At 40.6% G+C, this 16,749-nt stretch overlaps 1 protein-coding gene across 1 annotated transcript in view; it reads left to right on the top strand.

Moving 5' to 3' along the window:
* Window positions 1–16,749, top strand: part of ACP3 (acid phosphatase 3) — a gene marked incomplete at both ends in the record, with an annotated part of 50,439 nt that overhangs the window by 15,588 nt on the left and 18,102 nt on the right. The window contains 6 exons of the mRNA XM_079922308.1: window positions 3,410–3,505; window positions 3,825–3,911; window positions 4,354–4,506; window positions 8,794–8,892; window positions 11,501–11,593; window positions 12,917–13,049. Of these exons, the coding sequence (XP_079778434.1) occupies window positions 3,410–3,505; window positions 3,825–3,911; window positions 4,354–4,506; window positions 8,794–8,892; window positions 11,501–11,593; window positions 12,917–13,049 (661 nt within the window). The remainder of the gene's footprint in view (window positions 1–3,409; window positions 3,506–3,824; window positions 3,912–4,353; window positions 4,507–8,793; window positions 8,893–11,500; window positions 11,594–12,916; window positions 13,050–16,749) is intronic.

Genomic DNA, 16,749 nt, shown 5'->3' with positions numbered 1-16,749 from the left:
CAGGATGGGGTTAAAGGAGCCGCTGATTTGGGGGCTCTGGCTCACTCAGGCCTGGGGGAGGGAGGGGTGCGGATGCGGGGCGAGCCTCCGGCGGCAGAGGCCTGAGGGACGTCGCACCAGCTTGAGGCGCGCAGTGCGTTCTCCCGGGGAGGTTGTCCCTGGATCCTGGGACCCTGGCGTGGCGGGCTGCACGGGATCCCTGGAAGGGAGGTGTGGAGAGTGACCTGTGCTCGCACACAGGCTTCTTGGTGGCGACAGCAGCAGCCTTAGCATCTCATGCACGTCTCTGTGGTCCGCACTGTTAGCCGCGGCTCGCAACCGTCTCTGGAGCTCCTTTAAGCAGCGCTCTTAATCCCCTCTCCTCACGCACCAGGAAACAAAGAGGGAAGAAAAAGTCTCTTGCCTCTTCAGTAGGTCCAGACTTTTCCCCGGACTCCCTCCCAGCTAGCCGTGGTGCACTAACCCCTTCAGGCTGCGTTCACGCTGCCAGTCCTCTCCTTGCTCTCCGACTGAAGCCCAAGCCTCAGCTCCCAGCCCCGCCTGCCCCGGCTGGTGAGCAGACAAGCCTCTCGGGCTGGTGAGTGCCAGTCGGCACTGATCCTCTGTGCGGGAATCTCTCTACTTTGCCCTCCGCACCCCTGTTGCTGTGCTCTACTCCGCAGCTCTGAAACTCCCCCCCTCCACCACCCGCAGTCTCCGCCCGTGAAGGGCCTTCGCAGTGTGTAAACCTTTCCTCCTTCACAGCTCCCTCCCACTTGTGCAAGTCCCATCCCTATTCTTTTGTCTCTGTTTATTCTTTTTTCTTTGGCCCTACCCAGGTATGTGGTGAGTTTCTTGCCTTTTGGAAGGTCTGAGGTCTTCTGCCAGCCTTCAGTAGGTGTTCTGTAGGAGTTGTTCCATGTGTAGATGTATTTCTGATGTATATTGGTAGGCAATGGGGACTGAAGATGATTGAGCAAGCTGTCATATGGTTTTAGCTGTAATTTGGGGAGTAGTCATCTTTCCAACTTGTGTAAAGGAAACTGCTAGTGTTGGAGGGTCTCCTGCAGAGGTGGGGGGGGGGCGGCTGAGGCTCACCGTGAGGACAAGCCAAAAGCTTTCTCTGCATCTATTGAGATGATCATATGGTTTTTCTCCTTCAGTTTGTCAATATGGTCTATCATGTTGATTGATTTGCATATATTGAAGAATCCTTGCATTCCTGGGGTAAACTCAAATTGATTAAAGACCTAAATGTAAGGCCAGACATGCTAAAACTCTTAAGAGGAAAACATAGGCAGAACACCCTATGACATAAATCACAGCAAGATCCTTTTTGACCCACATCCTAGAGAAATGGAAAGAAAAACAAAAATAAACATATGGGACCTAATGAAACTTAAAAGCTTTTGCACAACAAAGGAAACCATAAACAAGATGAAAAGACAAGCCTCAGAATGGGAGAAAATATTTGCAAATGAAGCAACTCACAAAGGATTAATTTCCAAAATTTACAAGCAGCGCATGCAGCTCAATATGAAAAGAACAAACAACCCAATCCAAAAATGAGCAGAAGACCTAAACAGATACTCCTCCAAAGAAGATACACAAATTGCCAAAAAATCATGAAAGGATGCTCAACATCACTAGTCATTAGAGCAATGCAAATCAAAACTACAATGAGGTATCACCTCACACCAGTCTGAAATGGCCATCATCAAAAAATCTACCAACAGGTCTTCCCTGGTGGCGCAGTGGTTGAGAGTCCGCCTGCCGATGCAGGGGCCACGGGTTCGTGCCCCGGTCCGGGAAGATCCCACATGCCGTGGAGTGGTTGGACCCGTGAGCCATGGCCGCTGAGCCTGAGCGTCCAGAGCCTGTGCTCTGCAACGGGAGAGGCCACAACAGCGACAGGCCCGCATACCGCAAAAAAAAAAAAAAACTACCAACAATAAATGCTGGAGAGGGTGTGGAGAAAAGGGAACCCTCTTTCACTGTTGGTAGGAATGTAAATTGATACAGCTACTGTGGAGAACAGTATGGAGGCTCCTTAAAAAACTACAAATAGAACTACCATGTGACCCGGCAATCCTACTACTGGGCATATACCCTGAGAAAACCATAATTCAAAAAGAGTCGTGTACCACAATGTTCATTGCAGCTCTATTTACAATAGCCAGGACATGGAAGCTACCTAAGTATGCATCGACAGATGAATGGATAAAGAAGATGTGGCACATATATACAATGGAATATTACTCAGCCATAAAAAGAAACGAAACTGAGTGAGGTGTCATACAGAGTGAAGTAAGTCAGAAAGAGAAAAACAAATACCGTATGCTAACACATATATATAGAATCTAAAGAAAAAAAGGTTCTGAAGAACCTATGGGCAGGACAGGAATAAAGATGCAGATGTAGAGAATGGACTTGAGGACATGGGGAGGGGGAAGGGTAAGCTGGGACCAAGTGCGAGAGTGGCATGGACATATATACACTACCAAATGTAAAACCGAAAGCTAGTGGGAAGCAGCCGCATAGCACAGGGAGATCAGCTAGGTTCTTTGTGACCACCGAGAGGGGTGGGATAGGGAGGGTGGGAGGGAAATGCAAGAGTGAGGAGATATGGGGATATATGTATATGTATAGCTGATTCACTTTGTTATAAAGCAGAAACTAACACAGCATTGTAAAACAATTATACTCTAATAAAGGTGTTAAAAAAAAAGCATGATGACATGCATACAAATTCAGTAGGATCTTAAATTGTTGAAAATTAGATTTTTTAATCTTCCACTGGCAAGTCCTTTATCTCTAACCTCCTAAAAACTAATAAATCATTGGCTCAAGATGGTCACAAATTGTATGTAGCATTTTAAAGCCACTATTATGATATGTCAAAATGTTAACACTATTATTACTGTAATCATAATTCAGGAAGGAATACTTCTCATCAGAGTTTTTCGACAATAAAGTGATCTTGCTAAGCTTTGTGTTCCTTCTTGTCCTGTCTGATGTGTAAACCGGTCTCCATGTGTGGGTCGCCTGACTCCTAATGGCTCATCATCTTGTTATTCACATTACCTGAAACAATAACAGTTCACTAACAGTTTTCCTGTGTTTCATGTAATGTGAATAACAAGATGATGAGCCTTTAGAACGTGTTACTGAACTTAGAACAGCAGTTCTTAACCTGAGATTTACTTGGGGAGGTCTTTAAAATCCTAATGCCCTGATGCATCCCAAACTAATTAAACTAGAATCACAAGGGGTGGGATCCAGTCCTCAGAATTTTTTTTAAACTCTCCAGGTGATTCCAATGAATAGCCAAGGTGGAGAACCAGAGGTTTAGAAGAAAAATCTATCATTATGAGCAGAGGCAAAACACCTAAGTTAAGTTTGTAACATTACTACCTCAATCTATTTTCAGGTTTTTAGGCATGGAGACCGAAGTCCCATCGAAACCTTTCCTAACGACCCCATTAAGGAATCCTCATGGCCACAAGGATTTGGCCAACTCACTCAGGTTGGTTGGATTTCACCAAGTTACTGATGAGTCTCATGGGAAACTCTGTGGGATTGTTACATTATTGAAACCATATAACTACTTTACTCATATCTGGGAAAGTGTTTTGCACAGTTACCCGGGATCTAAAAAGTGTAAAATGTGTTTTGATTGTGGAAAGAGAAGCACTAATGCTTAGCCTCAACAATTTCTGATCATGATCAAGTCACCCCTAGTGACTAGTAACTGTAGGAAAATTGTATAGAATTGCCTGTTTTGATCGACATATAGCTTCACAGAACTTACTTTCACTAATTTTTGCTTTTATTTGTTCTCATAGCTGGGCATGGAGCAGCATTATGAACTTGGACAATATATAAGGAAACGATATGAAAAATTCTTGAACAAGTCCTATAAACATGAACAGGTAAGTTGGGAAGCTAATAGTGGGAACCTTGCCCCTTGAAATAGTTTAGCATAATGTATTTGTAAAAATTCCCTGTTTCTCAAGGAACTTATAAAAGTCAGATGTCTTGTTTACAAATGTACTCCTTAAAAAAAATGTATGAATATAAGTAAGTTCAACATGGACACCTACAGTAAATACTTAGGCTTGGCAAGTAGCCACCACTTGATTGGTCTCTTTTGTCAATTCAGCTGTTGGCATACCAAGTTGCTTTATGCCATGGCATGCTCATAATATTATCTCTTCCATAATAGGTATTATGATCATGATGCTACCACAGTGTCTGCTAATATTTTGGTGTAGGTGTTCTGCCCTTTCTGAAATACACTGTTAGCTCCACAGGAAAAAAAAAAAACCCCGCAGTTCCTCTCTATTGGATTCTCCTTTGATTTTCCCACTCTAGGTTTTTGTTCGAAGCACGGATATTGACCGGGCTTTGATGAGTGCTATGACAAGCCTTGCAGCCCTATTTCCCCCAGAAGGTATCAGCGTCTGGAATCCCAGCCTACCCTGGCAGCCCATCCCAGTGCACACAGTCCCGGTTTCTGAAGATCGGGTCAGTATTATGGAAAACGGGGATTTCATTGGTTCTGGAAGAAGGAAGGCAGGCTGCTCAGGACTTGTGGAGTTGGGAGTCTGGACACTTCATGGGCTGTGCAGTCTTAATTCTTTCCTAAATAAAGGTGCAAAGGACATAGAAAGTCCTAACAGAAGGGAGTAGGAACAGAATTTCTCTTTAGAGCTTTATTATCCACTTTGTTTTGCTAGTCTTTCAACTTTTGGCAATCCCCATTCCTAGGCAGGGTAAAAAAGAAAGATCTGATTATGTAATTAGTGCCCAACACGCTATATGTGTCATCATATTTACCTTTCATAACAATCTTGAATGGACAATATTATTGTCCTTCTTTTCCAGCCAGGGAAAAAAGTGCTCGAGAAGTCAAACAAAATAGATCCAAAGTCACACAGCTGATAAACATCACTACTGAGACTAGAACCAGGCTGATCTCATTCCAGAGCAGTTTCCTTTAGTGTAAACTAGTGGTTCTCAAAGTTAGCTGCCTGTTAGAATCACCTGGAAATTTTTTAAAATCTTGATGCCCCGGGCACATGCCATAATAAATCAGAATCTCTGAAGGTGGGACCCAGGCATCAATATTTTTAAAAAATCTCCCTAGATGATTCTAGTGGACAGCCAAGTCTGAGAACAAGTACCATAAACCAAGTTGCCTAAATGAGGTTGTTTGAGAGAAACTCTCAAATTTATTTACACTAGGTGGGACTGACCAAGAACTCTTTTATCTTTTCAGAGGTATTGCTATTTTTTAAAATAGTAATAAATAAGTCTAACTAATCTTCCAGATGTGGAATTTAGGACTGTGTGAAGGAAATAGTTTGGGACAAGGAACCCTTCCTAATTCCCCTGCAGTCACATTATAACATGACCATCTCCTCTCTTTATGACTGAGGCTTAGCATGACTACCAGACCTAGAATGTTGCTCAGAGAGCTCTGGGGTGGGTTACCAAGAAATTTGACAATTGCCAAAACTGGTGACTTAAGAATTCTTCCCACTTGCTTTGTAGAAAGAGCTTAACCTGGTCAACCTCACTCTAGGTAAATCTACTCCAGTCAAATTTTCTGCTGTTTCCTGAAAAGATAGGATGATTTATTTATGCCTCTTTCCATCAAAGAATCAGAAGGAATCATTATGATTATCAGTGTTCTTAGGAGCTTGTGAATATTTTCTTCCAAAAAGAAAAAATTTCACTTTGACCACAGCCTTTTCTACAAAGACTGGAAGGAAGCACCAAATTTAGCCAATATAGACCAGGGTAGCTGTTTAACCTTTAATCTTGAAAGATAATGATTAAATTACATAGTAAAGAGAATGCAGGTGCTATTACAAGAGGAAGAAAAACAGGGAGAGTGAGGAAGAGGGAGAAAGAAACAAGTAAGATTGTCTACCTGTGTCTTCCTGCTACCTACTAAGATGAAAACAATTCTCTCTAACATCAACTAGAAAATTTAACAAAATCAATCAATCAACCAAAGTTATTCCTAGAACTTTGCTAACTGCTATACAGAAATAGAAAAGAAATATGAGGCCAGTTTTCTTCCCTAATTTATAATCCATTTGATGAAAAAATATTCACACTTGTGAAGTGTGTAGAATACAATGCAAGTGGAGGGCAACGATTTCAAGAACAAGCTGCACATGCTGGAGGAATTCAGAGAATAAGACATACTCGGAGCTACCACAGGGCAGTCATTCAAGTCTTCATGGACAGAGTGAGAACTTGAACCAGATCTTGGAGGAGGGTAGGAAAGGAGAGCAGCGCAGCCCAAAAGCTTAGCTTTGAGTCAAGGTAGAGTGCTTGTCCGTCTATGTTCAGAGTTCATATTTAGAAAGAATGAAAATAAGACTGAATAAGTGGTCGGGCACAGGTTAGAGAATCCAAATTTAATAGCCAGAAGGAATCTTGAGACAAAGGCAGCGTGATGTAGATGGAGGGCTGAATTTAGAGCTGGGAAAACCTGAGTCTGAGAGCCACCTACCACTTCAGATACTTGACCTTGAGTAACTTCCCTGCACCTCAGTTTCCTTTTCTGTAAAATGGGAACAACAGTACCCACCTAAATTCTTCACAGGGATTTGTGAAAACCACCTCAGTTAAGAAAAGGAAATGACTTTGTAACCTGCAAAATTCTGGACAGACGGTTAGGTGATTATTACATTTTCAGCCTGATTCTTTCAATATGTGAGATGAGAAAACGAAAGTCTAGAAAGGTTAAGTAATTCATTAAAACCTAGACCTTTAAATTAATAGTTCTGTGCTTTTCCCCTCAACAGTGTCATTTCTCCTGTGGAAAATTGTGAAAGCCAGGGTGGGAAATTTAGATGTAAAGCAGGGGACATAGAAAAACTGTGTACCTCCCTCAGTACTGTGCACACACACAATGAGCAGTGCTTTGGGGCATTTGTCTGACAGTGGCTTGGAGGGAAAATACTGAGCTCTCTGAAAACAACTGTTGAAGTCATGCAGGAGTGAGGACGTGAAGGCCTGAAATTAGATGGTAAAGACATCAGGGGAAGGAAGGCGAGGTAAGACAAGGCGACACAGAAGAAGGTGACAAGGAAGCAACTTACAAAAATAAAATGGTTTTTGAGTAGGTACTAATATGCCAGACCCTGTTCTAGGCTTTGACAGCTCAGCAGTGAACAAGATAGACAAGACTCTGGATATCCTCGAGTTTATATTTTATAGGAATGATAGGATGATAAAGAAGAAAATAAATACAATAATTTCAAATGGCAGTGAGTTCCTTGAAGGCAATAAAACAAGGTAATGTGATAGTGGCTGGGCAGGATGTCTAGAAGAGCTGGAGTGGGGGGAGTGTCTCAGGCAGGGAACACAGAGACCCCCAGCCTGTGTGTTCAGGGGACAGCAAGAAGGCCCCCAGTGTTGCTGGAGAGGAGTGAGTGAGGGGGCAGCAGTAGGAAGGCAGGACAAAAAGGTCACTAGGGCATGAGTTTGGATTTTATTCCTAGTAAAATGGAAAGCCAGTGAAAGTTATAAACTACAGAATGGCATGATCTGATTGATGGTTTTAAAATACTGATACTAGCATTTACAAAAATAAAATACAAAGGATTAGTGTAGTTGCTGTGTGGAGGATGAATTGTGATGCAAATTGATCACATAGGAAGCTCTTACAGTAGTTGAAACACAGATTATGGTGGTCTGGACTGGGAGGGGACAATGAAAGTAAAGAAAAGGGGTCTATTTTGGATATACAGTTGTCTCTTGATCAACGAGGGTTTCAACTACACGGGTCCACTTATATGTGAATTTTTTCAATAAATTCGTACTACAGTACTACATGATCCCCAGTTGGTCGACTCCTCCAGATGCAGAACAGTGGATACAGACTGTGAAGCTACACTCAGATTTTCAACTGTGTGTGGGTTAACCGCCATAACCTCTGCATTGTTCAAGGTCAACTGTGTTTTGAAAGTAGACAGGCAAAAGTGATTAGTCTATGAAGCAGGATGATAAATTTCGTCATTGGCAAAAGTAGAGAGATTACAAAAAGGAAATTGTTAAAAATGAAGAAGTGGAGTTCAGGTTTGTACATGTCAAATTTGAGGATGAAGAGAACATCCAACTGGTGATATCCACCAAAGGCTGAAAATACAAGACTAGCTCAGATGGAAAGTAAGAGCAACAAAATGAACTTGGGAGTCACCAGCCTATAGATTATAATTAAAACTACAAAAGATTGTCAAATTTAAACTCATTTTTGGATGATTATTTTGTCCTCATAATAGGTTTTCAAATATATTTTTCTATGTGTTTATCATGTTCCCTTATTTTAACAGTCTGCAACTTTGCAAGAACGTATTTCAGTGAATCGATCTCTTAAGATTCTTTCTGGAACCTCTAATTCACTTCTCTGTACTTGTGTTTGTGTTTGTATGTGTGTATGTGTGTGCACGCATGCACATAGATGTACATCTAGTGCTAGAAATGAAAGAGGTCTGGAAGGAAGCAAGATAATTGTTATCATTTCACAGGAAAAACCGGGAAGTGTGAATATTTACCAATAGCACAGTTCTATTTAGGCAAGTTCATGAAATGAAAAAGATAGATTTTGAGTTCTGGGTATATATCCTACTATTTAAGACCAGACAATCATTGATCTCTTTTTCCTCAATTTTAGAATTCCATTCAGCTCAAAACACATTTGAATCTTTTACTCAGGTCACTTTATACCTAATGGCTGCAGCTTCTTTAGTTCTTTTGACTAATACAAAATTTACGATTTCTCTTTTTCCTCAGTTGCTATACCTGCCTTTCAGGAACTGCTCTCGTTTTCAAGAACTTGAGAGGAAGACTTTGAAATCAGAGGAATTCCAAAAGAGGCTGCATCCTTATAAGGTTAAAAAATGTGTTATTTGGTGGTATGCAGAAATAGTGGAAATTCTGGGACAATTTGAATATTATCAAATTACCCTTCAATCAGGTTATACCAATTTCTACTCCCATCAGAAATACATAAGAGTGCCTGTTTCTCCACAGCCTTCCGAACAGTGTGTAGACAACTATGAGGATATTTGCCAATCTGTAAGTGAAAGATGGTATCACTAGAAGCATTCCCTCCAAAATCAGGAATGAGACAAGAAAGATCAGTATCATTACTATTATAGAACACTGTGCTGTAGTACTTTTCTCTTACGATGAGTGAGCTTTGGGTATCTTCGTCTAGTTAAAAGCCATTTGTATTTCCTATTCTGTTCATATCCCTTCACCATTTTTCTTTTGGGTTATTGGCTTTCTTCTTTTTATAAAGTTTTAGGAGCTTTCTCTCTCTTAACTTTTTTTTTTCCTGGGATACAAATGGCCCTCTTTTTATTGTTTGCCTATTGATTTGTTTACAGTGTTTTTGCCACATGGTTGTAAGTGTGCTGATATAGCCATCTATGGTTTGTATATTTGTAGCCATATTTAGAAAAGCCTTAGCCACTCCTTGGTTATAAAGGAAGTCTGCAATGCTTTCTTATAATTCTACTATAGCTTCATTTTTACATTTACATATTGGACCCATTTACAGTTTATACTGGTGTTACATGTGAGGTATGTATCCTGCTGAAGTTTTTTCCAGAATATTACCTAATTGCTCTATCACTGTTTATTGAGTAGTTCATCTTTTCCCCACTAATTTGAGCTGTTACATATTAAAATTCCCATATGTATAAGGTCTATTTCTAGAATTTTTTTCTTTTTAATTATTCTTTCATTTTATTAGCCAAAACCACAGTTATAATTATTACAAATTTTATATGCTTTAATATTTAAAGCATATTACATATTCTCTCCCTCATTCTCTACTTTTTCTGAGTTTTCATTTAACTTTTCAGTGTTTCTGTTGGGGTTATATTAAATATATAAATTAACTTAGGGAGAATTTGAAACTTTGTTGCAAATTTGTTGAGTCTTCCTTTCCAAGAACATGATACATTTTCCTATTTGTTCTTATCGTCAAGATTGTTTTAAGGTTTTCTTCATATAGGTCTTTATATTTTTTGTTAAGTTTGTCCCAGGCTTATAAGACCTGCAAAAAAATCATGGCTTACGTCTACTTTTCCAATATTTATACCTCTGATTTATTTTGCCTATTTGTACTGGCCAATACTTACAGTCCATTATTACATAATAGTATTGGTAGTGGGTATCCTTGTCTTACTCCTGATTTTAGAAGTATTTCCCTATTAAGCATTCTGGCTTTTGGACCAAATAGACATACTTTTATCAAGTTAAGGAATTAGCTATCTTTCCTATTTTCTTAAGTGTTTTTGTCAATATTGGTGTTTAATTTTTTTAAAGGTCTTTTCAACATTTTTAGTAAAATCAAGTTATTTTTCTCTTGGATCAATTAATAAGATTAATTATATTTATAGATTTACTATTATTGAACTATCTTTACATGTCTAGATTCAAGCCCCCCTTGTTTTAGTATGATATTGAATTATCTGTTAATATTTTACCTAGACTTTTTACACTGATATTCAAAGTAACTTTGGACAATAGTTTTCTTTTCTGGTCAGTCTTTGTCAGTATCAATGCTTATACAAATTTTTTGGAAGTTTTCTTTCTTTTATTATGCTCCAGGTCAGTTAAAATAGCACAAAGCTTGGTAGAATTTCCCAATAAAATTACCTGGCCATGGAGCTTTTGTTTTGTTTTGTTCTGTTTTGTTGGGGGAGGTTGTGGGCTCTTTAATAATTATTTCTGTTTATTTTATGGAAATCCATTTGGGTTAATATTAGCAAATTATATTTTCCTAGAAAATTTATTCATCAGACAAACAGTATCTTCCAAAGGCTTCCCAGAAATTGCTACCAATTCATCATGCAGACAGCTGACCAATGCGTCTCATTACCATGACAATCCAAAAATAATACAGAACCTAGAGAAATGTTTGCATCCCATCCAAATCCCACATTTATAGCCAGATACCAGACCCAGTTTCTGTTGTGTCTTCCTGGGGTGCTTTGGTCTGAGACATGCTTTCCCTTCTCACCTTCCACTCATTTACATGTGAGTTATACTTCACCTACTTCCAAGATGAATTTGATGCAGTGCACTTCAGTCTGATTCCAGGACAAACCAGGAACATGTGGCAGTAAGCCAGCAGGTGCCCACATTTTTAATGTAATAATAAGAAATGATCAATTAGCATTTGTAAAAATCTTTGGTGCACTTAGCCAGTATTACTGGTGCACTTTCATGTGAATAACAGCAGTTCTCAATGGGGGCAAGTTTGCCTCACAGGGACCCTTTGTCAATGTCTGGAGACATTTTGGGTTGTTGCAACTGAGGGACTAGGGATGATGTGGCATCTAGTGGGTAGAGGCCAGGGATGCTGCTGAGCATCCTACAGTGCACAGGGCAACCCCACAGCAAAGAATTATCCAGCCCAAATATCAATAATGCCCAAGTCGAGAAACGCTGGTGTAAAAATTTTTTCCCTCTGTGTGTGTTTCAGGATTTTATAGAAATCTTGCCAAAATTTACAGGATACCATGACCAGGACCTTTTTGGAATTTGGAGTAAAGTCTACGACCCTTTATTTTGTGAGGTAAAAGAAAAAATATCAAAGATTAACTTACCATCTGATTTTATGATTTATGCCTATTTTGAAACAGATGAATACATTTTCTTTTGCTTTTATACAGATGTATTATTTAGACTTCCTTTGACATTGAAACATAAGTCAAGACTTCTTTATATTAACTTGAAAATTCTGACTTCTTCTCTCTCTTATTTACGTATACACCCTTTAGAAAATTATAAGCAGTGACTTCCCTGGTGGTCCAGTGGTTAAGACTTTGCCTTCCAATGCAGGAAGTGTGGGTTTTATCCCTGGTTGGAGAAGTAAGATCCCACATGACTCATGGCCAAAAAACCAAAACATAAAACAGAAGTAATATTGTAAGAAATTCAATAAAGACTTTAAAACTGGTTCACATCAAAAAAAAAAATCTTAAAAAAAAAAGAAAATTTAGGCAAAATTGCTTTTTCTGTGCCTTACCACTTAACTTATTTTTCAGTCACTCAGGAACGCTGGGCTCCACTTCATTAAATAGACTTTAATGAAAATAGCAATAGTGTTGTACAGAAAGAAGAAGAAAAAAAATTACCTGATTTCTGTATGTAGAAATAAGCAAGCTAACTTTAAGCCAGGCTATTAAAATTGCTTTATCAGGAAAGAATTTCTCTTTTGCTATACAATGCATGTGAAATAAGCTTTTTAGTTAGATAAATTACTATTTTTTCAGGGCTTCATGATGTTTTTCTCAATCACCATTCTCCACCTGCTGGCCAAAAGGAAAACTCTATAATCCTGTTTTCCCAGCCAGTTCACTGAATCTTGGGGCAAAATTCTGACCAGCCACAAGACTCCTATACACCTCTGATTTTGAGGTCATTGTGAGTGTCTGGGGACGAGAATTACTTTCATAGTTCCATCTTGATAGCAAATGACACAGTTTGCACCCCTCTATGTTAGAGTTCATTGACCCAAGCACACGCGACATTCCCAATATTTTCACTTTATCATCAGCATCTGTTTCAAGGAAGATTTGTTAGTCTTATAAAAGAGTCTTCAATAAAAACAATAACCCACTTTCTGGTTCAAGTCTTGGGGTTTTTTTTCCCTTACTACATTTTGATCTGAGCTATTCCAAGTTGTGGCCACATTACTTTTTTTTTTTTTTTTACTTCTCTCTCACTTAATTCTTCTGTAGGCTACTTCACTTTGGTCTCCTCTTTCATGAAATCTCCCTCTCTCCCAAGAAAGGCTGGACTCAGTACTTTTTGTGGGGGAAGGGGGATTAAAAAGTCAATACAGAGGACAGTCAGAAATAAAAATATACATTTTCTTCCTTTGTCTTTGCTACAGGGTGTTCACAATTTCACTTTACCCTCCTGGGCCACAGAGGACACCATGACTAAGTTGAAAGAAATATCAGAATTGTCCCTCCTGTCCCTCTATGGAATTCACAGGCAGAAAGAGAAATCTAGACTGCAGGGGGGTAAGTATTTTAAAAATGAGAGAAGCATTGTGGTTAAGTGATCTGGGTCTGAGTCCTGGTCCCACCGTTAATAAGTTATGTGACCTTGAATTAGACAGGTAATCACCCCTGTACCAGTTTCCATTCTGCAAATTGGGGATAATAATAATACCCACTTCTTTAGTAGTAAGGATTAAAATGAATGTATGTATTCCAAAGGCTTACCACAAATAGCACCTGATACATAATACACTATCAAACATTATGTGTTTTTATGATCATTAATATTACCCACTCTGAGCCTTAGTTTTCCCGTCTGGAAAACAGAAGCTTTGGGCTAAAGCTAAATGATACTTTTCATCCTTTCCAGATCAAAGAATCATGGATTTTATATCTGAGACACATAAAAATCAATTGTGTCTGGTGGCCTATAGGGTGAATTTTTCAAGTGGGAGGTGTAGCAAAAGTGGCCTGTTTTCCTAAAACCCTTGGCGGTAGCCACTGTTAAAGTCAATACAGTTTACTTTGCAGGCTAATTATGCCCTGTAGATTAATACCTATTGCAATTGACAAGCTTATGACACAGCTTAAATTTTTCCATTGGTGTTGAAAGATGTTTGCTTCTCAGTGATGCCTCGTCTCAGCTGGATTTGGCCCTCTGTAGAACAGGACATCTAATTATAATGAAGGAGCCCAGCCCTTGTAATCAGGATAGATGTGTCGAAGAAAGAAGCCAAGATCAGGCAGGATGAGGATAAATGCTGAGGCTCTGAGGGCAGCTGAGTGGCAGGCCAAGACCCCTGAGGATATGACAGGTCTGAACCTGTGTTGTTAATGTAGACATTAAAACTAAAGATGGAGAGAAAGACGTCTATTATGCCAGGCTGTCATAACAATGAAGAAAATTTAAGTCACAGGAGATGTTCTGAGTCATATACTCTAGAGACTTTGAAGAAAACAATACAATCACATCAGGACTCCAACAATTGCCAGACACTATTCACCATGAGGTTGGACAAGTTCAGCAGACCCCCAGGAGAATACAGAGACAAAGCATCCTGGGGGTTGGAGCAGACTGGGAGGTTGTTCACTCAGGGCTGCAGAGCTAGAGAAAGAATTCAAGTCACCAGCCAGGAGAGGAGTCAATTATAGCTACAAAAGCTCATATAAAGAGTGAAGTAAGCTGTAACTAGAACAGCTAATGAGGTATGAAGTCAGTATGGTTGGGAGTAATTTCATATGAGGTGAACAAAGTACCTTGGGACAAATAATTTAGGGCAGTGGTCATGAATGATGTAATAGTGTTGCAGACCTGCTGTTACAGAGCCCTGGTTGCACAGTGCAGAGAGAGACTTGATGAGAATGTACAAGTCCTCACTCTGTGCTGAGGACATGAACCACAAGACCCAGACCCTGGGGATGGGAGAGCATCCAGAGATGAGTCATAGATGGAATCTGGTGTCTTAGGAAAAATTAGCAGGCAGGACACAGACTGTGTGTAGGAACAGAGCCCAAGACCCAACTCAATCCTACGTACCAAACAACAAAGGATGCAGAGGGTGAAAGTTGGGCCTCATTGGCCACATAAGCACCAGATCTCATTCCTGAACCAACAGGAACCAGCAGTATGGTGGCCAAATGCATCAGATGGTAGAGACAAGATTCTTCATTTCCCCAACCTAGTCATGATGGGCTCAGGAATTCATCCCCTCACTACTAAAGATGCAGTCCATGGACCAGCAACGTCAGCATCGCCAAGCCCCTAGAAAGAAATGCAGAATCCTAGGCCCCACCCCAGACTAGCTGAATCTGAATCTGCATTTTAATGAAATCCCTAGATACCTCACATGTACAATAAAGTTTCAGAAGCACTTCTCTAGATGTAGGAGATGGTGAAGAAAAGGGCAGGGAAAGCCAGGTAGGGGTTGACTAGAATCTGTTAATAAATGCAGGGGCCTGTATCCGAATATAAGATGGGGGTTTTCCCAGCAGCTTGCTTCATATTTCCTTGACTTTTTTCCCTTGGCTACTAGAGATTGCATTTTGAGGAAGTCACTTCCCCTCTCTGGGTCTCAGTTTCCCCATCTGATGAGTTCACTAAACTAGATTTGTCTATCAGAGTCCTTCCCTAAGGTGGTCTCTGGGTCTTGGACTCTATAAGGACTGGCACTCATATGCATACACCTGTCCTATTTTCTAGGGGAAGCCCAGTGCTATTGATAAGCCAGGAAATTGTTTCCTTAGTGATTCCTGCCAAGACACAAGCTCAGCATATTGTTCAGATCTGGCAAGGCAAGAGAGATTTGTCAACTACACACTTGTTATGAAGCACCTGAACCCAACCCTGCAGAGAAAGCATGTACAGTCTGGGAGACAGAGTCACAAGGGAACATCAGGACTTTGACTGGCATCTTCTTACCTTTGCCAAAACTTCTGTTCCATCACTTGGTTTCAAGGGTGACACTGTTCAGTAATATCCTGCTCCCATTGCCTTCCCCCACAACACACCCCCATACACACAAGAAAATCTCTAGGCTAATTCCTAAGGCTAATTTAGGAATATATGGCTGGTCCTGTTTGTGTTAATGCAAATTGCTTCTTGCTATAGATCAGATGTTGGCAGGCAACAGCCTGCAGGCCAAATCCAGGCTGCTGCCTATTTTTTGTAAATAAAATGCTGTTGAAGTTCAGCCACACTCATGCATTTAGGTAGTATCTTTGGCTGCTTTTGTGCTTCCACTTGAGAATGAATGGTTGTGACAGAACACCTGGCCCACGGAGCCTAAAGCATATACTACTGGCCCTTTATAGAACAAGTTTGCCAACTCCTGATATAGCCCAATAGTGACAGAAGTGAAGTTTATGTCTTCAAATCAATAATATTCTGTCTAATGTATGCAGATTTAATAAATGATGCACCAGGGAACTTAGAAGCTAGCTACAGTGAGGCCTAATAATTAAGACCAAGGTTTTGAAGCTGGACATGCTGAGTTCAGTGAAACTCAGCCCCTCTACTTACAAGTTGTATGATCTTGGACAAGTTGCTGAACCTCTCTGAGCCTCAGCTTCCCCTCCTATAAAACATGACTAGTGGGCTTCCCTGGTGAAGCAGTGGTTGAGAGTCCGCCTGCCGATGCAGGGGACACGGGTTCGTGCCCCGGTCCAGGAAGATCCCACATGCCACGGAGGAGCTGGGCCCGTGAGCCATGGCTGCTGAGCCTGCGTGTCTGGAGCCTGTGCTCCGCAATGGGAGAGGCCACAACAGTGGCCCACATACCGCAAAAAAAAAAAAACCAAACAAACAAACAAAAAGAAAACACCATGACTATTGGCATGCCAGAGCCTGTGGATTATTATGATAGTTACCCCTATTTTCTCCTGGGACAAGTTGCACAAGCACCCCAGAACCAAGAGCTGATCTATTCCGTCATCAACACTGAAAGCTGCTGCAAAGGCACCTGCTGACAAGGGACAAGTTGCTGATTGAAGGTGGCTGTCATGACTCCCAGAAACTCGGCCACAGAGTTTAGTTCCATCGTGGCCCGAAGATCAAGCCTAAGCTCTGAAGGGCTCCCAGAAGGCAACCTTCCCTGAAGCAGAAAGGTGCAGACCTGTGGGAAGTGCAGCCTATAGTTCCCTCTATTCCTAGTCAAGGAAGCCCTAGCACCCACGGAAAGAGCAGATCACCTCCCTCTTTTATTGTGCTTATTGGTACACAGAC

The sequence above is a fragment of the Stenella coeruleoalba genome (genome assembly GCF_951394435.1).
Source record: "Stenella coeruleoalba genome assembly, chromosome: 5".
Classification (NCBI taxonomy): domain Eukaryota; kingdom Metazoa; phylum Chordata; class Mammalia; order Artiodactyla; family Delphinidae; genus Stenella; species Stenella coeruleoalba.
The sequence above is the reverse complement of the archived record's forward strand: the minus strand, read 5'-3'. Positions and strand labels throughout refer to the sequence as shown.